Below are 22,970 nucleotides of genomic sequence, written 5' to 3'. Positions count from 1 at the left end.
CCCAAAGGCCATTGAACTTTAGCTCTGCGGGGTTATAGAGAGGTGACATCTATAGGAGAGCAATGGATAAGAGAAACTCAGGCTAGAGAAATGTGACATAGTTTAGCTAAGTATGGATTTGAGAGGAAGTCTGTCCTCAAGACAGTGGAGTGCTAGGTGGCCTTGGGAACTATGATTGGGTCGTTGTGCTGTGTCATTTTTATTACAAGGTGATTCTTTTGTCTAGCAAGTGTTATAAGTGCCTTTGGTTCATTCGTTAGTTCATTCATTTACTCAACAGTATTTATTGAGCACCTCTTGTGTGGCAGGACCGTGCTGGTCCATGTTCCCTGTCCTTAAGCACTTAGTTTTAAGTTTTATATACTTAGCAAGATAGGGGATGACTCACTCTCCAATAAATATTACAGGACTTTAGGAAATGTCCCAACTGACCACCCACTGGGTTCCTTTACTCTCCCTTCTTGCTCAGAGCCCTAGGACTCAGCATCTGAGTTCTCTGATTTCAGCCCTTTGCTTATGACGTTTCTTTGCTTTCTTTCCTCCCATATGTCCCTTTCTGTCCCTTTCTCTTCCCTGTCTTTTCTGAAAGGTAGACAGAGGTGCGCACACATCTAGGTTTCTGTGTCAAGGGGCAGGAGGTCCTCTGGCACCTTTGAAGAGAAGTGGTTGGCCATGGGGAGGTCCAGTCTTGACACCCCCTGTTAGGGTCAGGTGTAGTAGCCAGGTCCTCTGCTCTCGAGGAAAGTAATGCCTACCATGAGGCAGTATGCGGGCACAACTTTTGAGCAGGGGACTCATTCTCACAGGAATTTTGCAAACATTACACATTCCATTTGCCTCAGTAATGGAAAACGTATTTCTCTAAAAAAGGTACAGGCAGATCCTGGTGTGACTCACTATGGAACAATAGTTAAGTCACCGTTTATTTTCTTCTTTTTTTCCAAAAAAGGAAAAATTGATTAAATGTATAGGGAATGTAAGCAGCCTTAAATCTAAAAAGGGGAACTGGACCAAAATCATGCAAACATTGAGAGGATTAAAACTGGTAAGTGCAGTGAACAAAAGGAGCAGGGGTTCTCACAGTGCATTGTGGGAGCCCTGGCTCATTCTGGAGGGCATAGCCATCTTCTCTGGGAAGTGGAATTGAAGCTGCTATCTAAAGGATGAAAGTGGAGCGTGAGGGCAGGGAAGAGCATGTTCAAGCAGAGGGAACAGCATCTGCACAGGCCCTGGCTAGAAGGCAGTGGAATGCTGTGGGGGAAGGGAGAGCAGGGCCAAGGCACATGTTTATGCCGGTTGTGCACAGGGCCTCTGGCTGGAGCCCAGATGCCTACTCGCTCGTCCATGTTTATCTTTACCCGCATGTCTGCTGCTTTCCATTCCTACCTGTGTCTCCAAACTTCCATCTGAGATCGTCCCCGCCCTCCTCTAGTGTGTGTTCTAGTGTGAGATTGCTAGAGACACACTGTATCATGTCTTCTTTTCCAAAAATGTCTTTATTTCACCTTTTTTCTTTTAACACGTTTTTTTCCAGTAGCTTATTGACGTTGACGTATAATTTCATACCTTAAAGTTCATCTGTTTAAAGTGTATAGTCAGTAAGTTTTACTATATTTACAGAGTTGTGCAACTATGAACGTAATCTAATTTTAGGACACATTCATCTACCCCGAAGAAACACTGTGGCCATTAGCAGCCACTGCCTATTCCACCTCCCTTCCCCTAGCAGCCCACTCCCCAACCCTAGGCAAACACTGACCTACTTTCTGTCTCTTGGAGTTTGCCAATTCTGGCTATTTGCATATATGTTAATAATTATTATAGTTTCTTAATGGATTAGCAGCCACCCCTGGCAGGATAATAACCTTGCCATCACTGACCTGAAAGTTGGTGAGTGCAGAGACCCTGGAGAAAGTGACACAGGATAGATGCAGGACCCTGCCAGGACAGAAGACGGACGGAGGAGTGTTGGCAAGGGAAGTGGAAGGACACCAGATGAAAGGGTCTTTACTTCGTCTTTCCTAACTAGGTCACGTCCTCAGGTTGGCCTTTCCACAGCTCTCTGAGGTTAGATGAGCTTGTATTCAAAAACCATAGTCAGGATACTAATACTTATTGACTTGGTTATTATAGATTTAACAAGTATTTCTATCAGCAAGTGTATTTTAAATATTCTGCCCCACAAAGCTGCCTTCCTATAATGTCCTGGATCTGGCATATCCTGCTGTGATTTTTGACATGCGTATTTACTTCTCTGCGGCATCGCATCCTCATGTTTGGGGCGTTGGGGTTACACTCTAGGCCACCGCGGCCTCGGCCCTGCTCTCCGGGGTTGACTGTGCTCTGCAGCGTGTTTTGTTTTCTCTGCCATGGCCTCTCCTTCTACCTCTTATTTTGTGTTCTGGAGAATAGTTTTGCCCCAGGAGCTTAGTGACAGGCTTTTTGTAAAGACAGAAAGACAGGCTATTGGGCTGGATGCTAATATTCAGGTAGCCTTCAGGGACATAGGCGGGAGACGCAGACATTGTTCAGCCAGCAGCTGGGGAGTGGTGGGGGTCTGATGCTGCCCAGGCCATTGTAAACACGTGCGTTCCTGGAGTGGGGCCGGTGTGTGAATTTAGAGGCAGATTATGTCTTCAGGGGGGTTGAAGAGAACAAAAGAGCAGTTGCCAAAGTTAGGATGCCAGGAATGGTCTGCAGTCCTAAAGGATATGAGTTTAGTTATTGTCCCATTTTCGGGAAGGTGACATCTCCCTTTCCCACCTGCCACCCACCCAAATACACACACCACCATGCACGCTCGAACACATGCATTAAACGGAGTCTGAATGGTTGTAGAGGTCAAAGAATGGTCATTAGGCTCATCACTTTTGAAGCTCAAGGACAAGTGTGTTACGTGGCAAACCTGTTTGTTCATTCATTCTGTAAATGTGTGCTAGGCACCTTTTATGGCCAGACACTGAGCCCCATGCACAGACGGACAAGGTAGAGCCCTTGCCCCCAAAGAGCTCCCTCTAGGAAGAAGAGCTGGTCCTGAGACCCTGGAGGCTCTCTCAGTTACCTCGTTTTTAGAAACATTGAAAAGTGAGACTCCAGTGATTAAATGATAGTTTAAGTTAGGTGTCTGGAATGGATGCCAGGCTCTTCAGGTGATTTGGCACACAAACACTGGTATTTAGATTTGTTTTGATTTGCTTTTAAACAAACAAAAAACCCCTGCATTTATGGATCTGTGATCATTTGCTATTAATCTTGAAAGTTACTTCATTTTAATTTTATCACACCTTCGGAATCGCAGGTACAGCCACACAGGTGGGTGACATCAGCATTCTCCAGGGCATGGGCACTCGACGTCCAGCAGCCTTAGGCACTGGAAAACGCGGGTTGAAATGCCGTCACTCCTGTGCCCCAGTAAAGAAAATAGAGGTGTGTTTTTTTCAGTTCCCACATAACTGAAAAGGGTCACAGTAAGGATTATTTACTTCTTACAAGTCAGGTATCACTAATATCCTAGAGGACTTGCTCAGTCTTAAATTGGGTTGCAAAACTAGATCCATTTCTAGAACCCACTCGATGACTTTACTGCTGTTCTTTGTTCTAGTTGTACCTGTATCCATCATCTCCATCATCTGCAGAAGCCCCTGAAGCTCTGTCAGCTGTCTTGTGCTCAGTACTGTGCTTCAGGCACTGTCCTTGGTGCTGATATGAGAGCAATGGATGTGACAGGCATATAGCTCGCCCCACCAAGCACACAGTCAGAAGGGAGGGGGTGGTTAGGCAGACACCTCGCAAACAAGCCCTTGCTGGCAGCTTGGGTGAGCATTGTGAAGAAAGGTACAGGGGCCGAGGAAAAGCCCCACAGGGATGTGAGCATGCCTGCAGGGGGGTGTGGAGTTAGCTGGTCCAAAGGGGTGAACACCAAGGCTTTCATGCATTAGCACATGCTCAGAGGTATAATCAGGTTGCGGATGTTTTTTGCATTGTGTAGATAAACATAGATTGAAACCTTCAAAATACCATATTAAAACCTATTCTTGTTCCTCACATGAATAAACTTTTGTAGAATTTTTCAATATGGGCTGCAGTTAATGATGGCATTCTGCCGTAGGCTTGGAAGAAGCCTGTGGTTACAGTGAGGGTCTGGGGAGAGGGAGTGGGACAGCCCCCACGGAGAGCCTCCTTTGGAGGAAGGTCTCTCCTGGGTTCTGTAGGCGTCAGATACACACTGATGAGTGCTGTGAACTACGCAGGGCGCTGCAGGCTCAGCACCCTTTCGAGTTAATTAGAACCCCTGAAGAGGCACCTCAGGTCCAGATTTAAAGACTACGTTTTTCTGTACCTGAACTTGAGCTGTCAGAACTACAGGGGTGGGAGGGGGGGGCAGCAGCTAGTGGAGGGGGCGGCGGGGCGGCCTGACTTGAACTTTGAGTTCCAGTGAGAAGGAAAGGGTTGCTGGGAGATAGTGGGCATTTGCCACATGGCTTTCTGATTATGGTTTTTCTTCTGGATTTTCCTTGAAGGTTATTGGGGTGGGGGAATGTGTGTTCAGGAGGACAGGTTATTGGGCCCCACAGAGAAGACATCCACTGTAACAGCAGCAGAGAGTTTCCACCTGGAGTGTCCAAGTGAAGGGGACGGGCCTCCATCTGCTCACTCCAGTCTTAGAGGGCCCACTGCCCCCTCCCCCGTGGCCTGGGATGTTTTCATTCATTACTTGGCTGCAGTTTCACTCGCTGCCATTGGACTGCAGGGCCTGGGGAAGCTCAGGGCTCATCTGCAGATCCAGGCGTCTTGATCTTTGGCTGATCATGGTGGCTCTAAAGTGAGTCATTTGCATAGGACACTGTGTCTTCATGAAACAGACGGACACTCATCTGCTGCCAGGCGTGACAGGTGCGTGTTCCCATCTGCACCTATGCAGATATGTGAGCACATGATGAGGAAAAAGCTGCGGAAGCCACCCACTGTCCTTGTCTGTGCTGTGTCTCCGTTTCAGGTAGGTTAAGGGTTATTTTCCCTATTTTGTTGTTGAGGAAACTGAGGCTCAACGATAGGCTGAGGATTCAACCTCAGTGCAGCCTGACTTCCAAGTCTTGGTCCCTTGCCTCTGCACCCAGTTGCACTCTTGCTAGTGTGAAGATGTTTGGAACATAAAACACAAGCAGGTTTTAAACCCTCCCAGGTTTGTCGTCCCTTCATCTACGGAGTGGCTTTGTCTCCGTGTGTGAATCTTTAGCCCCTGGGCATCTGACTGTGCTCTCTGCATCCAGGCCCCAGCAGGACATGCCTACAGCAAGTTGAAGGCTGGGCCGCCTCGAGGGCCTCCCATCCTCCCACCAACTCCTCAGCCCTCTGCAGGAGGAGGCTGTATCCCCACACCATCCAGCCCAGGAGGAGTAAGTGCCAGCTTCTGTTTTACTCCACACTCTGCGGGTGGGGCGCCCTTCGCACCCACCCACAGGGCTATTACACACACGCTCACATATACCTCCACGTTCTCAGCACTTCCCAGCAAGGAGCATTGGATTAAAATGGCCAGAGGTGACTGGACATTTTGAAATTAATGCCATGATGTCTCAGGAGTGTTAGGTGCCATATTAAGGCATCCGTAAACCCCTTCCCTCAGACCCAGATGCTCTGTCAGACCCAGTGTCTGGTCTCCTGGGACTGTCAGGCTTTGGGCCCTGGGCTCACCCTGGACAGGGTCTGCTAGACAAACAGAGCCATTTCAGTGGGAGATTTATGTCCTTTGGATGTCCTAGCTTCCTTTAGGCCTCTCTGGGGACAGCTCAGGACTGTCCCTTCACTGGGTCACTACCTGCAAGTGGCAGGGACTACGTTGGTCTCATCCATCACTATATCCCAGGCCTTGAAGGTGCCTGCCCATGCTGAGTGTGCAGTCAACATAGTACCTGTACCAACCTGTGTATGGCATGAGGTCATGCAGTCAACATAGTGCATGTACCAGCCTGTGTACAGCATGAGGACATAGGGTAGTGTCTCTACTTCACTACTTTGGGCCAGTTAGTAAACCTACCTGCTATAATGTATGGAATCAATTCCAAAATGGGAAAACTGAAAGTTCTTGGGGATTGAGATACTTCAGATGTTGTATACGTGCTGGGTAAGTCATTGCAGGTATGACTAACTTCAAGTTCAAGCAGCAGAAAGCTCTGGCACTCCTACTTCTCAGCTCAGAGGCAACTGTAGAGGGTCTACTCAGGCTCATGGCTGGTGACTCTTAACCAGTCCTGACCATTTCACTCTCTTATTTGCTCCTTATAATTTTCTGCTTTCCCTTCTCTAGCCTCTTCCTTCAAATGTCCTGGTAGCTTCTCCCTTCCCCCATAATGTCACTGGGCAGCAGGATACTATGGATCAGGGATTTTTGATAGGATTGCCCTAACTCTGTAGATTGCTGTGAGCAGTATGGACATCATAACAATATTAAGTCTTTCAATACATGAACATGGGATGTCTTTCTATTTCCTTGTGTCATTTTTATTTCTTTCAGCAGCATTTTATAGTTTTCATGGTTAAGTTTATTACTAAGTATTTTATTCTGTTTTGATGCCATTGTAAATGGAATTGTTAAGTACCTTTTCAGATTGTTCATTGTTAGTATATAGAAATACAACCCATTTTTGTATGTTCATTTTGTGTCCTGCAACTTGGCTGAATTCATTTTTTGTTCTAATAGTTTTTTGTCCAGAGTGGGGGGAATCTTTAGGATTTTCTATGTATAAAATCATGTCACCTGTGAACAGAGATCGTTTTGCTTCTTTCCTTTCATGTGGATGCCTTTCGTTCCCTTTTCTGGACTGACTGCTCTGACTGGGAGTTCCAGCACTCTGTTGAGTAACAGTGGTGAGAGTGAGCTCCCTTGTCGTGTTCCTCATCTTAGGGGAAAAGCTTTTAGTTTTTCACTGTTGAGTATGATAATAACTGTGGGCTTTTAGTATATGGCCTTTATTATGTTGAGGTACTTTCCTTCTCTGCCTAGTTTTATCTTAGTGTTTTTATCATGAAAGGGTGTTGAATGTTGTCAGATGGTTTTCTGCATCAATTGAGGTGATTATGTGGGGTTTTCCCCCTTTATTCTGTTTACCAGACATTTTTATGAAGCCAAGTTGCATGAAAGTTGAGAAGTGAAGCTGATGAAGCTTTGTTCACTATTAAGGAAGCGGCTGGTGGGGAGATGGACGTTTTGACATAAATATTAAAGGGAACCTAAATATGAGACCCAGCCCTGGCACAGACCTGGGACTCCTTTCCCCTGTTTAATAGTTTCTTTGTTTTTCTCCTGTTGTTTCCCATTACGTGTTGTGCACAAGTGGTAAATGTTAATCGGCTAATTAAACGATTGGGCCCCCTGTTTAAGTGTGAGGAGGCATAGTAACTGCCAATAAGAACTAGCTTTCCAAATAAATGGTGAGTTAGTATGCGTGGACCACTTAAAAGTCAGCGGTGGGAGGCAGGGCCCCAGTGAGCTCAGTGTTCTGCAGCAGGAGTACCGACCCGTGATCATTCATGTGATTGCCATGAAGAGTCAGAGACGTTTTATTTAGGAAGAAGTCGAGGACATGTGGATGACCTGATGATAATATCTGGGATGCTTTGCTTTGAAATAACCTAGTGGCAGTTAGAGGGGAAGAAGGCGTAAAGATGAAACTACAGCAACCATATGTTAAGTTCATTATATATTCTTTGTACTTTTGTATCTGTTTGAAATTTTTCTTAGTGAAAAGTTCAGAGAAGAAATCGGATATAAAGCAGGGATGGTGTGGCTTTCTATCAACTTACTATGTAGCCATCACAGTAACACTTAGGAAGAATTAGCAAGAAAATCCGAAAGTCAGCCTTCCTAATGTGGCGTGTTTGCAGATGCACACAAAAGTTTGCACAGAGAAAATATGGGAAGGAAATACGTGAGAGCATCCACTGTGGCTCTCCTTGGTTGGTAGGACTGTGGGTGGCTTTCATTCTCTGTATCCTCCAGACTTTCTCCAGTGAACAAGAGAAAAACATAATTTCTGAAAAACTTTTTTTCAGAGAAAGGAACCAAGCCTGCATTGCGTAAATTGGTAAAGGACATCTTTTTTATTTTTCAGTTTCAGTTTCCATTCAATACCACTCTGTACAGCAGAGTGTCCAGAAAATCACGTGCGCTACAAAGTGCCCCCTCCCCCCCCCGCCGCCAGCTCTGGCCTGGCCCTTCCCCATCTGTCGCCGTATTACTGATTGTGTTCCCCATGCCATGCACCAGTCCCCATCCCTGCAACTGTTCTGCAACTAAATTGGTGAAGCATTTGTTCCAGTTACCTGTTTTCTGTTAAATTGCTCTGGCCAGCGATTGGATAAATGCCTTTGTGGTTTCTAAGTTTGAGCTGTGGACATGGTTTGGGACTGTCCTGCCCCATATTCTGCCTGGAGTCTGTCTTTGCTGGAGTGTGGGCAGGCGAGGTCGCAGATAAAAAGCAGTCACCTCCGCCACCATCTTTCTCACTGTTAACTTCTGTTAAACATGTTCCTTTAACGGGAATCTCCTTCTGGTTTTAGTGAGCTGGACATGATTTCCACAAGGGTGATGGACTTGAAGCTGCGGGAGGCCGCAGAGGGCCTTGGAGAGGACAGTGCAGGTAAGGCGCTTGCTTCCCCCGCTCTGGGAAGAGCCCTCATTGGGCTGTGGAGCAGGGAGGGGGGCTGACGGAACCAAAGGTAAGTCCACTGCTCTGTGGATTTGTAGCTTGAGTTTGCATGAGTTGGGTAATTCAGAGACTCTCAAGCCTTGAACTTGGCTAGCAGTATTTCTACACTGAATGTGGCACCAGGTACCTTGCAAAAGGAAACAGTCTTCTCTAAAGGTAGGTGCCTTCTATCTAGACTTCCAGTTACTATATTAGTAATAATTAGTACTTTCTGTAGTGTGACAAACATGTGTCAGTGATAACCAGGCATGTAAGGCAACAGGGCACCATGAATGAGAACCCAAATTCAACATGTTATGGGTTGAATTTGTGCCTTCAAAATTCATATATTGAAGTCCTAACCCCCAGCCCCTCAGAATGTGACCCTATTTGGAAACTGGGTCTTTGCAGATGTAGTTGGTCTAGATAAGGTCATACCGCAGTAGGGCGGCCCCTAATCTACTGTGACTAATGTCCTTATAGAAAGGGGAAATTGGAACATAAACACACACCCAGGGAGAACACCACATGAAGACGAAGTCAGAGACCAGGGTGATGGTATCTACGAGCCAAAGATCACCAAAGATTGCCAGGAAACCACCAACAGTCAGGGGAGAGATGTGGAACAGGTTTCTCCATCACAACCCTTTGAAGGAACTAAGCATGCCAACGACACCTTGATTTCAGACTTGCAGCCTCCGGAGCTGAGAGAATAACAGTTCTGTTGTTTAAGCCCCCAGTTTGCGGTACTTCATTATGGCAACGGTGCTGAACTAATACACAGCAGCAAGAGGAGAAACAGACACACAGAGGCATCAAGTGTCAGAATTATCAAATGCGTGCTGTAAAGTAATCATATGTGCTATGTTTGGAGATAATAAATAAAAGTTTGAAACTATCTGGAAGTAACAGGGAGCTATAAAAAGTATTATAGCACCCAGCCAGTGCTATAAGGCATGAGAAAGAAATAAAAGGGAGCCAGATAGAAAGAAGAAAGACTATCTCTGATTGCAGTTGACATGATTATAGGAAAGATCAAAAAATTTCCTAGAATTCTCAAGCAAGTTTAGTAATTGGTACTATGCAAGGTCAATATATATTAAAAAAAAAAAAAAAATCAGTTGTATTTTTATATACTAGCAATAAACAATTAAAAATTGCAGTTTTAAAAAGTACCATTTACAGTCATACCAATAAAAGGAATACTTAGGTATGTGTCTAACAAAATATACATAGGATCTATGTACTGAAAAATATAAAATATAATTTGAAGAAATCAACAAAGACCTACAAACATGGAGAGATGTACTTTGTGTTATGGACTGAATGTTTGTGTCCCTCCAAAATTCATAGGTTAAAATCCTAACCCCCGAACTGTGGTGGTATTTGGAGGTGGGGACTTTGGGAGGTAATTAAGTCTGGAAGGTAAAGCCTTCATGAATGGAATTAGTGCTCTTGCAAGGTGAGGCCAGAGAGCTACTCACTCCCTTCCCCCAATGTGAGGACATAAGAAGTGGACAGTCTGCAACCCAGAGGAGAACACTCAGCAGAACCCACTGTGCTGGTGCACTTGTTTTTATTAACATATCAGTCATTACAGTGAGCATAGTAGACTAATTGAATTAATTGTTCCACTTAGAAGTCAAAGATCATCAGATTGGATTTCTAAAACTAATTCTCTTAAACAGAAAAGTTGAAGGTAAAAGGATAGAAAAACATGTACTTTGCAAACACAGGGCCAAAGGAAGCTGGTGTAGCTGTTTTGATAGCAGTCAAAATAAAATTTAAGGCAAAAAGCATTACTAAAATTAAAGAGGGCATCTCACAGAAGGTTCAGTTCTGGAGCAAGACAATAATCCTGCCTTTCTATACACCAACATAAGGTCAAAGGTTAGAGAGTAAAAATTGACAGTTAAATAAAATAAATGAAATCTGTAATCAAAGTGGTTTATTTTTAGTACACCTGTATCAGTAATTCATAGAACAAATGTATTAAAAGTTAAAGATATAGAGTATTTAGATAACACAATTAAAAAGGCCTTGTCCTATTTGACACACATAAAACATTGAACGTGCATTTCTTCTGCACAGGAAAGAAAAAGTCCAAATTCAAAACGTTTAAGAAGTTCTTCGGGAAGAAGAAGAGAAAGGAGTCGCCTTCCTCCACAGGAAGTAGCGCCTGGAAACCAAGTGAGAAGAGTGAGGTCATTGCCATCGAGGCGGGGCCAGTGGGCTATGACTCAGAGGATGAGCTGGAGTAAGTCGTTGTCCACATCCTGCTCTGTGTCACTGTCATGGTAACTTGCTGGATTTCCGAGCCTGCTTTCTTCCTATGTAATTCCATGGCTCACTCTCCCACAGAAGTTGTGCTTCCTGTCTTTTCATACCTGGAGAATGTTGGGGGGAAATCATTAGATACCTAATTAGTGCATGTGTTAAAACTCTACAATAACTGGGGCAGGAGGTAGGATATACCGTTTCATAACTAAGCAAACCAAGCTTTAGTGAAATTTGGGAGAACTTGCCCAGTATGCCACAGCTGAAAGTGGCAAGATTGGGACATGAGCTGATTTAATTTTACCTACAATTTTTTTGAGGACCTGGATGCTATACCAGGAAATGCAGCTCTTTAAGCTTGAACTTTGAGTAATCTAATAAGAAAATTTTGAGAGAAACAGAGACAAGAAAGAAGAGGAGGGGGAAGGCTTTTTGCTGTTCCTTCTGAGAAAAATCATCCAAAAGTTTGTTAGGAAGAACAGACTCAATAGGTAGGAAAATTTTGGGAAGACTTCTTGTTTTTGTAACTTGTGTTTCACCAAAATATACAATATATATGTTCTGTTATTCCTGCAGTTATATCTTTGAATAAAAAGAAAAACAGGTTTGTTGCCGTGCCAACTTTTATGTTTTCTTTTAAACAACATTAGCCCTTAATTTGAGGATAAAACTCTTTAGAGGCATAATGACCCTCGGGATCAGGAAACAGACCACCCTGAGGTGGGGCCACTGTCAGCATCCCCGTGATGACGGTGTCCTGCCCTCCTTCCTTCCTTCTCACCAGTCTCCTCGCCAGTGTTTAATGGAGTAGAAATTACACTGACCACTTGGTGGCACCAAATGACTGGAGAGGAAAGATGCAAGGTTTTGGGGGTTTGTTTTTTCTGGTGGTGGCAGTGAGCACGTTGCCCACACTCACCTTGTGGAGCATGGAGAGGACGGGCTGAACACAGGTGTTTTAGAGGGCATGCTCCAAAGTCTTGAGGGGAAGACATTGTCACGATAACATTGCTAATTATTAAACATCTTCACCGGGCCAGCCCCAGGGAAACTGTAACCCTCACCCCACCCACGGCTCTTGACTAGAACACACAGTCCTGGCGTCGGGAAGACGGGCCTGGGAGTGGCCCTCCAGCCACGGAACAGGAGCATAGCAGGAGGGGCGAGCGGAGGTGAAATGACCTGTCCACGTGTCCATCTCCTCTATCACTGAGCCCATGGGAAGGTGGGGACTGTGCCCTCATCTAGCAAGGGCCTGGCCCTCACTTATTAGTAATAGTTTGCTGGCTTGATGCTAGGAAAAGGAGCTTGAGGGTGGCATGAGATGAGGCTCAGGAAGTGCAGGTGACAGTTGGAGAGAGCAGCGTGGAGGACAGGCAAGGTCTTTTTAAAGGCGCTCTCAGCCAGTGCAAGTGTGTGTCTCCTAGACCCTGCAGCAACTTCTCACCCATCACCGTGGCCAGAAGAATACCATCTGCCAAGACATTAATGCTGACAAAGCTGTGGGACCCTGTGGGCTTGAACCGTTAACGCCCATTTATTGTGTGCAGTTTTGCCTCTTAAATCTCTTAATCTGTAACAACCCCTCCCCTTCTTTGTTTCATGTCATTGACCGACTGGAAGAGCAGGGTTAATTGCTCTGCAGAATATCCCACATTCTGGCTTTGCTTTCTCTTGACGTGACTGAACTCATTCCTATATTCTCTGAATTTTGTGTAAAGTGTTCGATGGATCTAGATATTTAATTAGATTGGGGTTCAAGATAGTACCGGAGACTTACTGTCACTTCACATCACAGGGCACATACTCTCTGGTTGTCCCACTTCTGGTGTCTCTGAGACTGAGCAGTGGGTTCAGGGGGTTCTCAGCGTGATCCCCCCACCATTCTTCACCTAATGGTTTTGACACCTGCTGATGGTCATTGCCTAGATTCATCATTTCGTTGCAAAATGGTGGTTTTTCTAATTGTGCCACTTACTCTGCATGAGCCTCCTGGAATTCTGTAAAGACCCTCCCTTCATCAGCTCCTTGGTGACCCTCAAATGCGGGCTGTACAGGAAGCGCAGGAAATGCTTAGATTAGATAATGGTCCTTTTATTGATCCACCCTCAACAAAGGGTGATGACCTGGCACCCTAGCAACTTCCAGCACTGACCAATTGAATTCTGTTTTTTCTTCATTATTAAGGCAGGGGCTTTTCTCTATCTGATTTGCTTTAGCCCACGACAACCTTTATTCATCTTTATGTTCACATCATCCCACGTTATGTCGTTGGAAGTCACTTCAGTTAGCTCCTGGGTTCTTTTAACATGACCCCCCTAGTCTCTGAAAGCTTCTTTGCTTTCCTGCACATGGAGAAATCTCAGGTTATTTTGCGCATTTCCTGCCCTAGACCTGTAATCAGCCATTTCTTCACGGGGCCCTAGCTCCTTTCAGGGTGAAATGGCCTGAGGAGACCCCAACTGGCTGCCAGGGTGATGATAGCTAGGTCATTGATGTCACTGCTTCTAGACCTTTCCAGTACATATAACTAGGAAAGATGCTTTGTATCTTTATTGTTGAAAGTATTGCATATGTCCCCTTTCGTTTCCCCCATTGTCTCCCTCCACCCTGCTCCCGCCCCCTTCCCAGGCAGATGCTTTATTTTTTAAGAGAAAAAATAAATCATTAATTCACTGATATTTCCAGTTTAAATTTAATAAGATAAAATTTTTACTTTTTTGATTCTTTATTTGAATTGATTTTTCTCTTATACTGGATATCTTGCTAATGATATTAACAAAATTACTTATCTTCATCGAACAATGTACTTATAATAGTGCTCTTAGCCTCCTTTCCCACACAGAGGTTACATGTTGTGAAGTTTGCTCTGCACTGGATTTTTTTAGAATCAGCGTTGTTACTACTCAGACTACCAAGTACAACTTGATATCTTTGTGGTTTTTGTTCTTAGAATTTGCCTATTACAGATGTAAAGGCAAAAGTCACTTGGAAGTGGAGTTAAAGTCACTTAAAATCACTTTTCTCTGTGTGGTTATGTCAACAACCTGATATAAAACTCGGCTTGTTTTGGGTTGTTTTCTCATTTTAGAGATTGTTCTATTTCCTTTTTTCTTTGATTTTGTCTTTTAACTGCATGAAAAGTTTACATAGTTTCAAAGGCAAAAGTGTAACCCTCAGTCCCTTGGCACCCAGTCTCCCATCTTGTTCTGTCCTTTCCCCCAAAGGAAATCATTCTTATCAACTTGTTATCCTTTTATGTTTAAAATATAAGCAACTGCACATATAGGTTCATATACATTTATACCCCCTTGCCTGTACCGAGCTAACACACCGTAAGTGTTCTGTGCTCTGTTTTTTATTTATTCTTAAATAAAGCCTGGCACAGCCCACACGCAGCTCACAGAGACCCCCCTCCCCTGCTGGTCCGCTGCAGAGCCTCCACTAGATGGTGTTTCCCTCCTGAAGGACATTTGAGTTGCTTCAGTCTTTTGCTTCCATAAATGTTCCTGTGGTGAATGGCCTTGTGTTTCTGCCAGTGTACTTTGCGGAGGCCTTTTCATGCCGTCTCAGTTCCCAGTTCCACCCAGAGTGGAGGTGGTTGTAGTGATCGTGGTTTCCAAAGGGTGAGGCCACGGGCTGGCCACTGCAGGAAGGAAACCAGGTGTGCCTGTGATCTCTGTGACAAGAGCTGCCGTTGGTGGGAGGGCCTGCCTGGTGCTTATACTTGGCCTGAGTCCCTCCCAGAAATCTAAGGACACACCCTTCTGAAGCCACGGGTTCCCCACTTGCAATCCACTGTTGCAGGCTAGAAAGAAGTCAGAGAGCACCTTAACCCACACAGTCAGGTCTGCAGGAGAGCAGAGCCACACCTAAGAGTCCCTAATGCCGCGGAGGACAGGATGCCCGCGCAGGGTAGCATGGGGGGTTGTGGCGTACAAGATGGCCAGTGTCTGCCGGGGCAGCCTTTCCTTCCTTCATCGTTGGGTCTCAATCACCTCCTTCCACCTATTGTTCAGGCAGCCACTGCTGCTAGGAAAATCCGACAGCTAACTCACATCCTCCTAGAACATTTTGTGAATGCCCTGTGGGTTGAGTTCCAAGCTGGAGCCTTGAGCTGGGGAAAGGGCTGCACTGGTGATGACAGGAGGGGCTGCCATCTACTCCAGGACCTAGGCACACAGGTTGCGTTGCACAGATCACGTCAGGTAATGAAAAGGGAGCATGTCAGGCAGGCCCTGGACCTGCTGTGCAGACACAGCCCCCAGCCCACCCAGGGGCTGCACGTTGGCCCACAGGAATGAGCTCACCCTCAGACAACCCAGCCAGCCAGCCGAGGCCTCCTGTCTTGGACCTCACACCTCGTCAGACCCAAGTTTTCCTATTAATAAAAAGAATCCACACAGACTTCAGACCTGTTAGGAAAATGTCTGTCTCTGCAATGCTCCTAGTAGTAGACTGTGGGATTTGACAGGGTGAGGATAGACCAAAGTCAGGAGCAGCCATGGGCTGGTTGTATGCAGGGCCCCTGACCCACATGCCCCGGCTGTTCATCTGGAGGACCCCAGCTGAGGGGGCAGCGAGCAGAGTTTCACGGGGTCTCTTTCATCCTAGGGAGTCGAGGGGCGCGCTGGGCAGCCGGGCCCTCTCACATGACAGCATTTTCATCCCTGAGTCGGGACAGGACCCTACGCGGCCTGTGCGGGTGTTTTCCCAAGAAAACGTGTGTGACCGAATTAAGGCTCTGCAGGTAAACTTTTCCGTGGCAGCGTCCTTTGGTATGTATGTGGCATATAAATCAAGATGTTTTTAAATTGCTCCTGCTTGGTTTATTTGATTATATTGTAAAGTAAAATCGTGTGCATGTCACAACTTTCCCACACCAAGTTAGTTACGACTGGATCTCGACACGTCTGAGTTATAACTACTCATTTTCAAGGTGACAGCCAGAGCTGGTGGCAGACATTCTTGTCTGTGGCTCAGTCCTCTGCACCTCGGCAATGGCTTTGAAAATATCTCCCAAATGAATGAATTGGGGCAGGAGGGTTTGTTGATAAAGCCGCTGATGAAAACAAGAGCAAATGTTCTTTATTCCAATCCAGTTAAAAATACAGTGTAATGTGAAAATGGGGCCACCCCCTCCTCCAGGGCGCCCTCCTGCCAAGCGGGGAGATGATGCCGGCATGAGTTCTGAGGACGATGGACTGCCCAGGAGCCCCCCAGAGATGTCCCTGCTGCACGACCTGGGTCTCGGCACAACCATAAAGGCAAGTGCAGCCTGCACCCTATGTGTCCACCCTCACTCACCACAGAGGACAGCCAGGGCCTCGGGTGGCACCCCGTGCAACCCCCCACAGCGGGTGGCCAGCTCAATGCAGCAGGAGGCATTCCAGACCAGGCCCCTGGGGCCCACAGCCAGTGTTTATTTTCATTCTTTGAGCAGAAGTTCAGGTCTTGTTGGGAGACAGGGTTTGGGTGCATTCTTTATGAAGGTTAGAGGTCTGGTACAGTGAATGCCATACCTTGTTTTTCCTGCCTGAGCAGATGGCCAGACCAGAAGGAAACGCCTTTGTGCCTGTTCTCTTTGTCCGGACTGGCTGGAAGGAGGAGGGAGTGGTGGACATGATGACTCAATCTCGGCTGTCACATCTCAGTGGAGGACCTTGAGAACTTGTTAGGTCAGGGGCGGGAATGTGAGGCGTGGTTCTGGTAAACAGGGCGGCAGGGGAGGTTTGAGAGGCAGGAGAGGTACGCATGACCCCCACAGGGTGGGGGAACTCATCCTGGGTGCCCCCTCCCCTCCGCTGAGAACCCGGGAAGAGGAGCTGAGCTCTTACTGATATGTGAACAACAAAGCTCATGGTGCCGCCACTTTAGGCCCTACATGTGCTTGTACATGATATTTTCCCTCATAGACAGGCTTGCTGAGGGTTGGACAGAGTTGGAGTTACTCGTGTTATGCTGACAGGTGGAAAACAAGGTCCAGGGTCCATTTTTATAGCCACACTCCTCCTGCCCAGTGCATCCTTGGGGCAGCCACTTCTGCCTGGTCAAGGGCATTCATGATGAGGTCTCGGGGGTTCATTATGAATGAGTCTTGCCAATTCTGTGCTGAAATCCAAAGGCCAGGGGATGACTATCTGCTCACTTTGTGTGTGCTTGTGGGTGCCCAGTGGATCACTGACACTAGGCCCAGGGAGGCTGCGGTGTGGTCGAGTGTGAACAAGCCCAGCACTCCCTTCAGAACTCTGCTCGAGGGCACACCTGTCCCTGCTGGCTCCACACACAGGTCTGAGGACAGTGGGCTACCCACCGCCGCTCTCCCACCTTGTGGAGAAGGAAGAGAGGACAGGGGCGCGGTTTGCCCTGTTTCTTGGACTTCAAGCCAACCTTACACCCTGTAACACCTTAAAATACTGGAGAAGTTGACATGCTTGTGGCTGCTTACGTCATAATTACCATGTGACAGGCACATCGTTGCACCCTCAGGGGTGCAGCCTCAGTGTCCCCTGGCCTCAGGACCCTATGTGATTGTGTGTCCCAGGGCCACGTGGGGGACATGTCCCTTGTGAGCCGTTGCTGACCCTCTCGCCCCATTCCATCACACGGCATTGTCCGATGCTCGTGGTGCCATAGTTCCCTGTGTTTAGCGGGGACAGACAGTACGAGACCCGGTTGTTTCCAGTCCGTTCACTAAGGAGTAAACCCAGCCCCAGATCCACCAAGCGCCATAATGTGCAGATTCTTCCACGGTTAGCTGAGTGGGAACCACTCGTGCTGGGCAGGGCTGACCTCGTCCCGCTCAACAACCCTCCCATGGTTGTCAGGGTCCTTCAAAAAACATTCTTGGATTTTATCAATTATTGGATTATACGAACAATCCACTAGCTTCATAGAAAACCAAAATCTGAGTCTTTAAGCCTTAAAAAAAAGAATCTTTATCATCGTGGTTTTGAAGACACAATGATTCTATTTTGTGCCCTGAAAGTTTTCCTGGGGCCCAGTGGCCGGCTGAGGGGAGCAGTGCGCACTTTAAGACGTGTTTCTATAATACGTGGCATGTGATATAATGGGGCCTGAATCCCAAAGGATGGCATTGTGGGCTGCTGTGATGCTTCACACAGACTTGCATGCTGGACAGAGAAACTTAATGAAGATTACTGTGAAAAAGGTCTTTAGTAACAATATTTGATGCCACTGCCAAGGTGATATTTCTTGGCAGAATGAGTTTTTTGGGAAATACCCAGAATCACTTTTTAAAGTTTCATTGGCATGTGAGCTGGCAACTGATGAAATTTAATTTGGTGATTTCAAGGTAAAATTCCATCTAACTAGTCATGTTCCAGGTTTCCTGCCACTAAGTACGGAACACTGGATAGAGCGTGGCAAACTGGCAAGTCTGTTTGCTGCAGGAGAGGAGGGCGCGTCAGTGAAGGGGACACAGCTCTGGTGACAAAGGGGGAAACGCACCCACTGCTGCGGAGCTGGAGCCCTGGGCAGGTTCCCTCACTTCTAGGAATCAGAGGGTTTGGGAGAGAATCAGAAGAGATCAGGTAGGGCAGTGCCAGCCTTTTCCTCATGAGCTCACACCAGCTGGCTTCTTGTCCCAGACCAGCCAGCCCCACCACGGCTGCCCCGAATCTGCTGGCCGCTCCTGGACTCACCACCCTCTGCCTTCTGCCCATGGCTGAGCCCCTCTTTTTGAGAACAAACATTTTAAAGCAACTGTCACCCATGGTCACCCGCAAAAAAGCCTCTGAACCCCAGGCCATTTCCTTAGAGCCCTGTGAGCCACATCCCCCAACAAAGGGCCACAGTTAGACTTTTAAATCATCCACTTCCAGAATCATCCAGAAGCACAGATTTCAGGGAAAACAGGTGACTGGGAACAAGCAGTGCCAGTGTGCATGCTCAGATGCTGCGGACCCACAGGTCAGCATTCCTGCCCCTTCGCCCCGTGGGCCCTACCCCACCTCTTGCAGGTGCTTCAGTGACCAAGAACGGGGTTCATGGTTCTCCCTGGCCCAAAGAGGTTGGTCTTTCCAGACCTAAGACCTCAAGCCACAGCGAGAGTTCAGGTGCCCAGCAGGGAGACTCACTGTGGCAGCCAGCACGGGGCGTGTGCGAGGACATAGGTTGTTGTCAGGGAAGGGAAGCTCCTGGCCAGGGCCCCCCAGCACAGGGGACAGAGTGGGGTGCACCAGGGCCATCTGCTCAGAAAGAGTAGATGTAGGGTGCCCTGGTGCAGGGAATGCCTGTCCTTTGGGCTTATAGAGGGATGACCAGAGGCCCTTTGTCATAAAAGAAATCATTCTCATTCCTACATGCACTGTATTACAAAGCAGCTCATCTTTCTATTTTCTGGAGTCCCAGAAAATCAGCAAAACAAAAGAGCTGAAGTTTTACCAGGTGTTTATATACAGTGTTCCCCTGACAAGATGGGTAATGAAGGATTCTGTATGATTTTGAAATGCACCCTTTCTGCTGGTGACGGTTAAGGAGGACTACCTGGGGAAGCCATCGCCCATTCAACCTAAGGCGACTTCCTGAGCCATCGATTACAACAGGGGAAGGAAGCTGAAGCCACAGGTACAGAGAACATTGTGGCCAGGAGTCCTGTGGTTTGTTTGAAAAACAATTTTTTTGTGCTTTTATTCCTATAGGAAACCAAGTAGCTAAAACAAGAAACTAAAAATAGCGTATGTCCACTTATAGCCCCTTTCCCTCAGTTTTATAATTGTCTTCTCCCAACTGACAGAAATAAACTTTATACTTGCCTGACAAAATGTAAGGGACCTTTCTGCCAACAGGGAAGAGGCAGTGCCCTTGCGGGGCGTCCCTGCGTCAGAGCCTGTCTGTCCTGCAGTGACCTCCTCCTGCGCCCCATCCCCTGGTTCAGAGGAGGCTGCTGGCCACCTGCTCTGTGTGGGGCTCCAGGGCCCTGGAAAAGCAGCTGAGCGGGGTGTACACCTGCCCCTCGGAGCCTGCTCTCTGCCTGCCTCCCGAGAAGACTGTTTCCACAAGGCCTTACTAAGTCATCCTGAGATGCACAAAATTACGGTCTTAAGTTAAAATGGGAGTTTGACACCACCTCGCGTATTAGGATGGCTACTCTAAGAAAACAAACAAACAAACAAAAACATGTTTTGGCGAGAATGTGGAGAAATTGGAACCCCAGTGCGCTGGCATTCACAAGGTAAAACAGGGCAGCCGCCGTGGAAAGCAGCATGGAGGGTCCTCAGAAAACTAAAATAGAACTAGTGTATGACCCAGCAGTTCTGTCTGTGGGTACCCAGCCACAGGAATTGAAAGCAAGCTCTCAACAAGATATTTGTACAGTCATGTTCGTAGCCCTGTTCGCAACAGCTGAAATGTGGAAGCAACACAAGTGTCCCTAACGGATGAGTGGTTAAGCAGACGCAGCCTGTATGCACAAAGGAAGGAAACTGGCACCTACTGCAGTGAGGGTGAACCTCGAAGACACTGTGCTCAGTGAGATAAGCAGTCACAAAACAGCAAGTAATGTAACATTCCGCTTACATGAGGCACTCCAAGTCAAATCCTAGAAACAGAAAGTAGAATTGTGGGTGCCAAGGGCTGGGGGAGAGGGAACCGGGGAAATGTTTGATGGGCAGAGTTTCAGTTTTACAAGAGGAAAAGTTCTGGAGACGGATGGTGGCGATGGCTGCGCAGTAATATGAATGTATTTAATCCCACTGTACTGCACACTTAAAAATGGTTGAGATGTTAAATTTTATGTGTATTTTACTACAGTAAAAAAAATGGAAAATAGTCCCGGAGAAACCACATAAGCTCGACACTCATATTGAGCGCCACCCTGGAATAGAGTGTGAGTGGATGCAGGTGGCAAGGTTGTAACTCGAGCCAGCACCTCCCAGCTCCCCTCTGTACCTCGCTCGTGTCCTGGGCTGCATTTGCCATGCTGTTCGGTGGGCACCCCTCTCTTACTGCATGCTGACAAATGTCTTTGTAAGAGACCCACTTAGACCTCACTTGGTGGGGGGGAGTTTGCCAAGTTCAGTGGGCAGGGAGCTTAGGGTGTTGCCATCGCTCTTGCATGTGACAGCCAGACTCCCTGGCAACGCTTTTGTCTTTGGCTGTCGGTCACTCCCTTCTGAGGTTTAAACTAGTGAAATATTATTACTTAACAGATGGTAACTTAAACCAGATTTCTCCAAGACGTTGCGTAAAGACACAGAAACCTTCTAGGATGAGCAGACCGCAGCTCCAGTGGCAGACTGCCAAGCAACGGGCGCGGCACATCCTGTGCCCCTGCCTGGGAGTCACACTGTTGGGCCACCCTTCAGCTTCCGAAGGCAAGACCAAGCCTGGCTCTGCCCCTGGAGGAATCGAGCTGGTCTGTGTCATCAGAGAGATGCTCTCGCCTGAGCACCCATGCCCGCAGCTGTGGGAGGGTGATGGCCATTGTCCTGCTGAGGGGCCGGGGGCACAGGTTCTCTGTGTGGCTGTGGAAGCGAGTGGCAGGTTTTCAGGCACTGGCCCTACACTTAACGCTCCCAGCCCTGTATCCTGGGGCCCTCCCTGTGGAGACTCAGTGTGAAACGTCCTCTCCTGGGAAGACAGGGCACAGTGAAAGGACAAGTCGAAGGGTTGCTGGCTGCACCCATTCATGTCGAGAATTAACATTGCCATCCGCTCCTTCTCTCGTGAAGGTCTCTCTGGTTTCTGCATCTCGGCCGCCCTCTCCAGACCAGCTCTCCTCCAGGCACACAAGCGATGCCCCCGTCTTCTCCAGGGCCTTGGACAGCAGTGTGGCGCCGGTGGCTGATTTCAGTTACCCCCCAGAATTCTCCTCCTGCCTGGACAACTCTGCAGCTAAGCACAAGCTCCTGGTTAAGCCCCGCAACCAGCGGTCAAGCAAAATGAGGCGCCTGTCTTCGGTAATCGGGCTTCTCTCCCACCCCCCCACCCCGCCTCTCTCCCACCCCCCCCACCCCGCCTCTCTCCCCCCCCCCACCCTGCCTCTCTCCCCCCCCCCACCCTGCCTCTCTCCCCACAGGGTCAAGTGCCCCCTCTGAACGACTTCCACGGCCCCATTGACCTGCTCAATGAGGTGGAATTGCTTGACTTTTCACCATGTTAGATATGTCCCTCCCCTGTGTGAACACTTCATTTGTTCATTCATTCATTCATTCATTCTGCAGCCCTTATCAAGAATCTGCCGTGTGCTGCTTCTCAGTGCCTTCCCTCTGCGTTCAGCGACATCCACACTCTGGGCCTGGCACGCCCAGGCCTGCCTGCCTCCCAGACTTCCTCTTGCTCTCTCTCTCTCTCAACACTCTGGCCTCCTTTCTGCTGCTTGAGCTCTCCGAGCTGTTCTGACCTCAAGCTTTCTACCTGCTCTACCTCCTGCTTGGGACACGGTTCTCCTGGCGGCTCCTCCTCAGCCTCGGGGTCTCAGCTTAGAGCCCTCCCCCCAGAGGCTCACCTGAGCATCCTGTGGAAGCAGCCCCCCTTCCCACCACCGCGCTCACTTCCTTCATAGCACTGGCCACACGCAGACACGACCTTTGGAAATGTATGTGCTCACTTGTTTACTGCCAGTCTTCTGTGAGACCTTGTCCCAGCTGCACTCCCAGCCCCTGGAGCACAGCTAGTCACAGAGCTGACATCCAGCAAACATTTGTAGAATAAATGAATGAATGAACAATGAATGAGTGACTGGCAGGAGAAGAAGCTGAGCCACTAGAATGGACACCACCCTTGGGTGAGGACCTGCTTAGTAGCAGAGGGATCGTGCCCGTGTGAGGACAGACCTCTCTCTGAGCATGCTGCCCCGGGCAGTTGTCAGCTCATAGCTGTGGGAGCCGAGAACTTGCTTGTGCAGTACTTTGGCCTCATGGTACCAGGGAGTTACCACATAGGATTGGTGCCTTCTCCCCTGCCTGGCAGTGCCTGCATTGCCTCACCCCTGGAGGAGCTGAGGAACCGGGTGCGGGCCAGCCTGGCTAAGCAGCCTACAGT

The 22,970-nt window shown here is 47.8% G+C and overlaps 1 protein-coding gene across 2 annotated transcripts in view; it reads left to right on the top strand.

Moving 5' to 3' along the window:
- The window catches only part of CRACDL (CRACD like), a 97,619-nt gene that overhangs the window by 55,484 nt on the left and 19,165 nt on the right, over nucleotides 1–22,970 (top strand). For both annotated transcript variants that reach the window (XM_081156280.1, XM_081156281.1), the window contains 5 exons: nucleotides 8,560–8,639; nucleotides 10,779–10,944; nucleotides 15,579–15,714; nucleotides 16,067–16,231; nucleotides 21,659–21,886. In XM_081156280.1, coding sequence (XP_081012406.1) covers nucleotides 8,570–8,639; nucleotides 10,779–10,944; nucleotides 15,579–15,714; nucleotides 16,067–16,231; nucleotides 21,659–21,886 — 765 coding nt within the window. In that variant the 5' untranslated portion in view covers nucleotides 8,560–8,569. The remainder of the gene's footprint in view (nucleotides 1–8,559; nucleotides 8,640–10,778; nucleotides 10,945–15,578; nucleotides 15,715–16,066; nucleotides 16,232–21,658; nucleotides 21,887–22,970) is intronic.

The sequence above is a fragment of the Miniopterus schreibersii genome (assembly GCF_964146895.1).
Source record: "Miniopterus schreibersii genome assembly, chromosome: 13".
NCBI lineage: Eukaryota > Metazoa > Chordata > Mammalia > Chiroptera > Miniopteridae > Miniopterus > Miniopterus schreibersii.
Note: the sequence above shows the minus strand (reverse complement) of the source record. Positions and strands in the feature narration are given on the sequence as shown.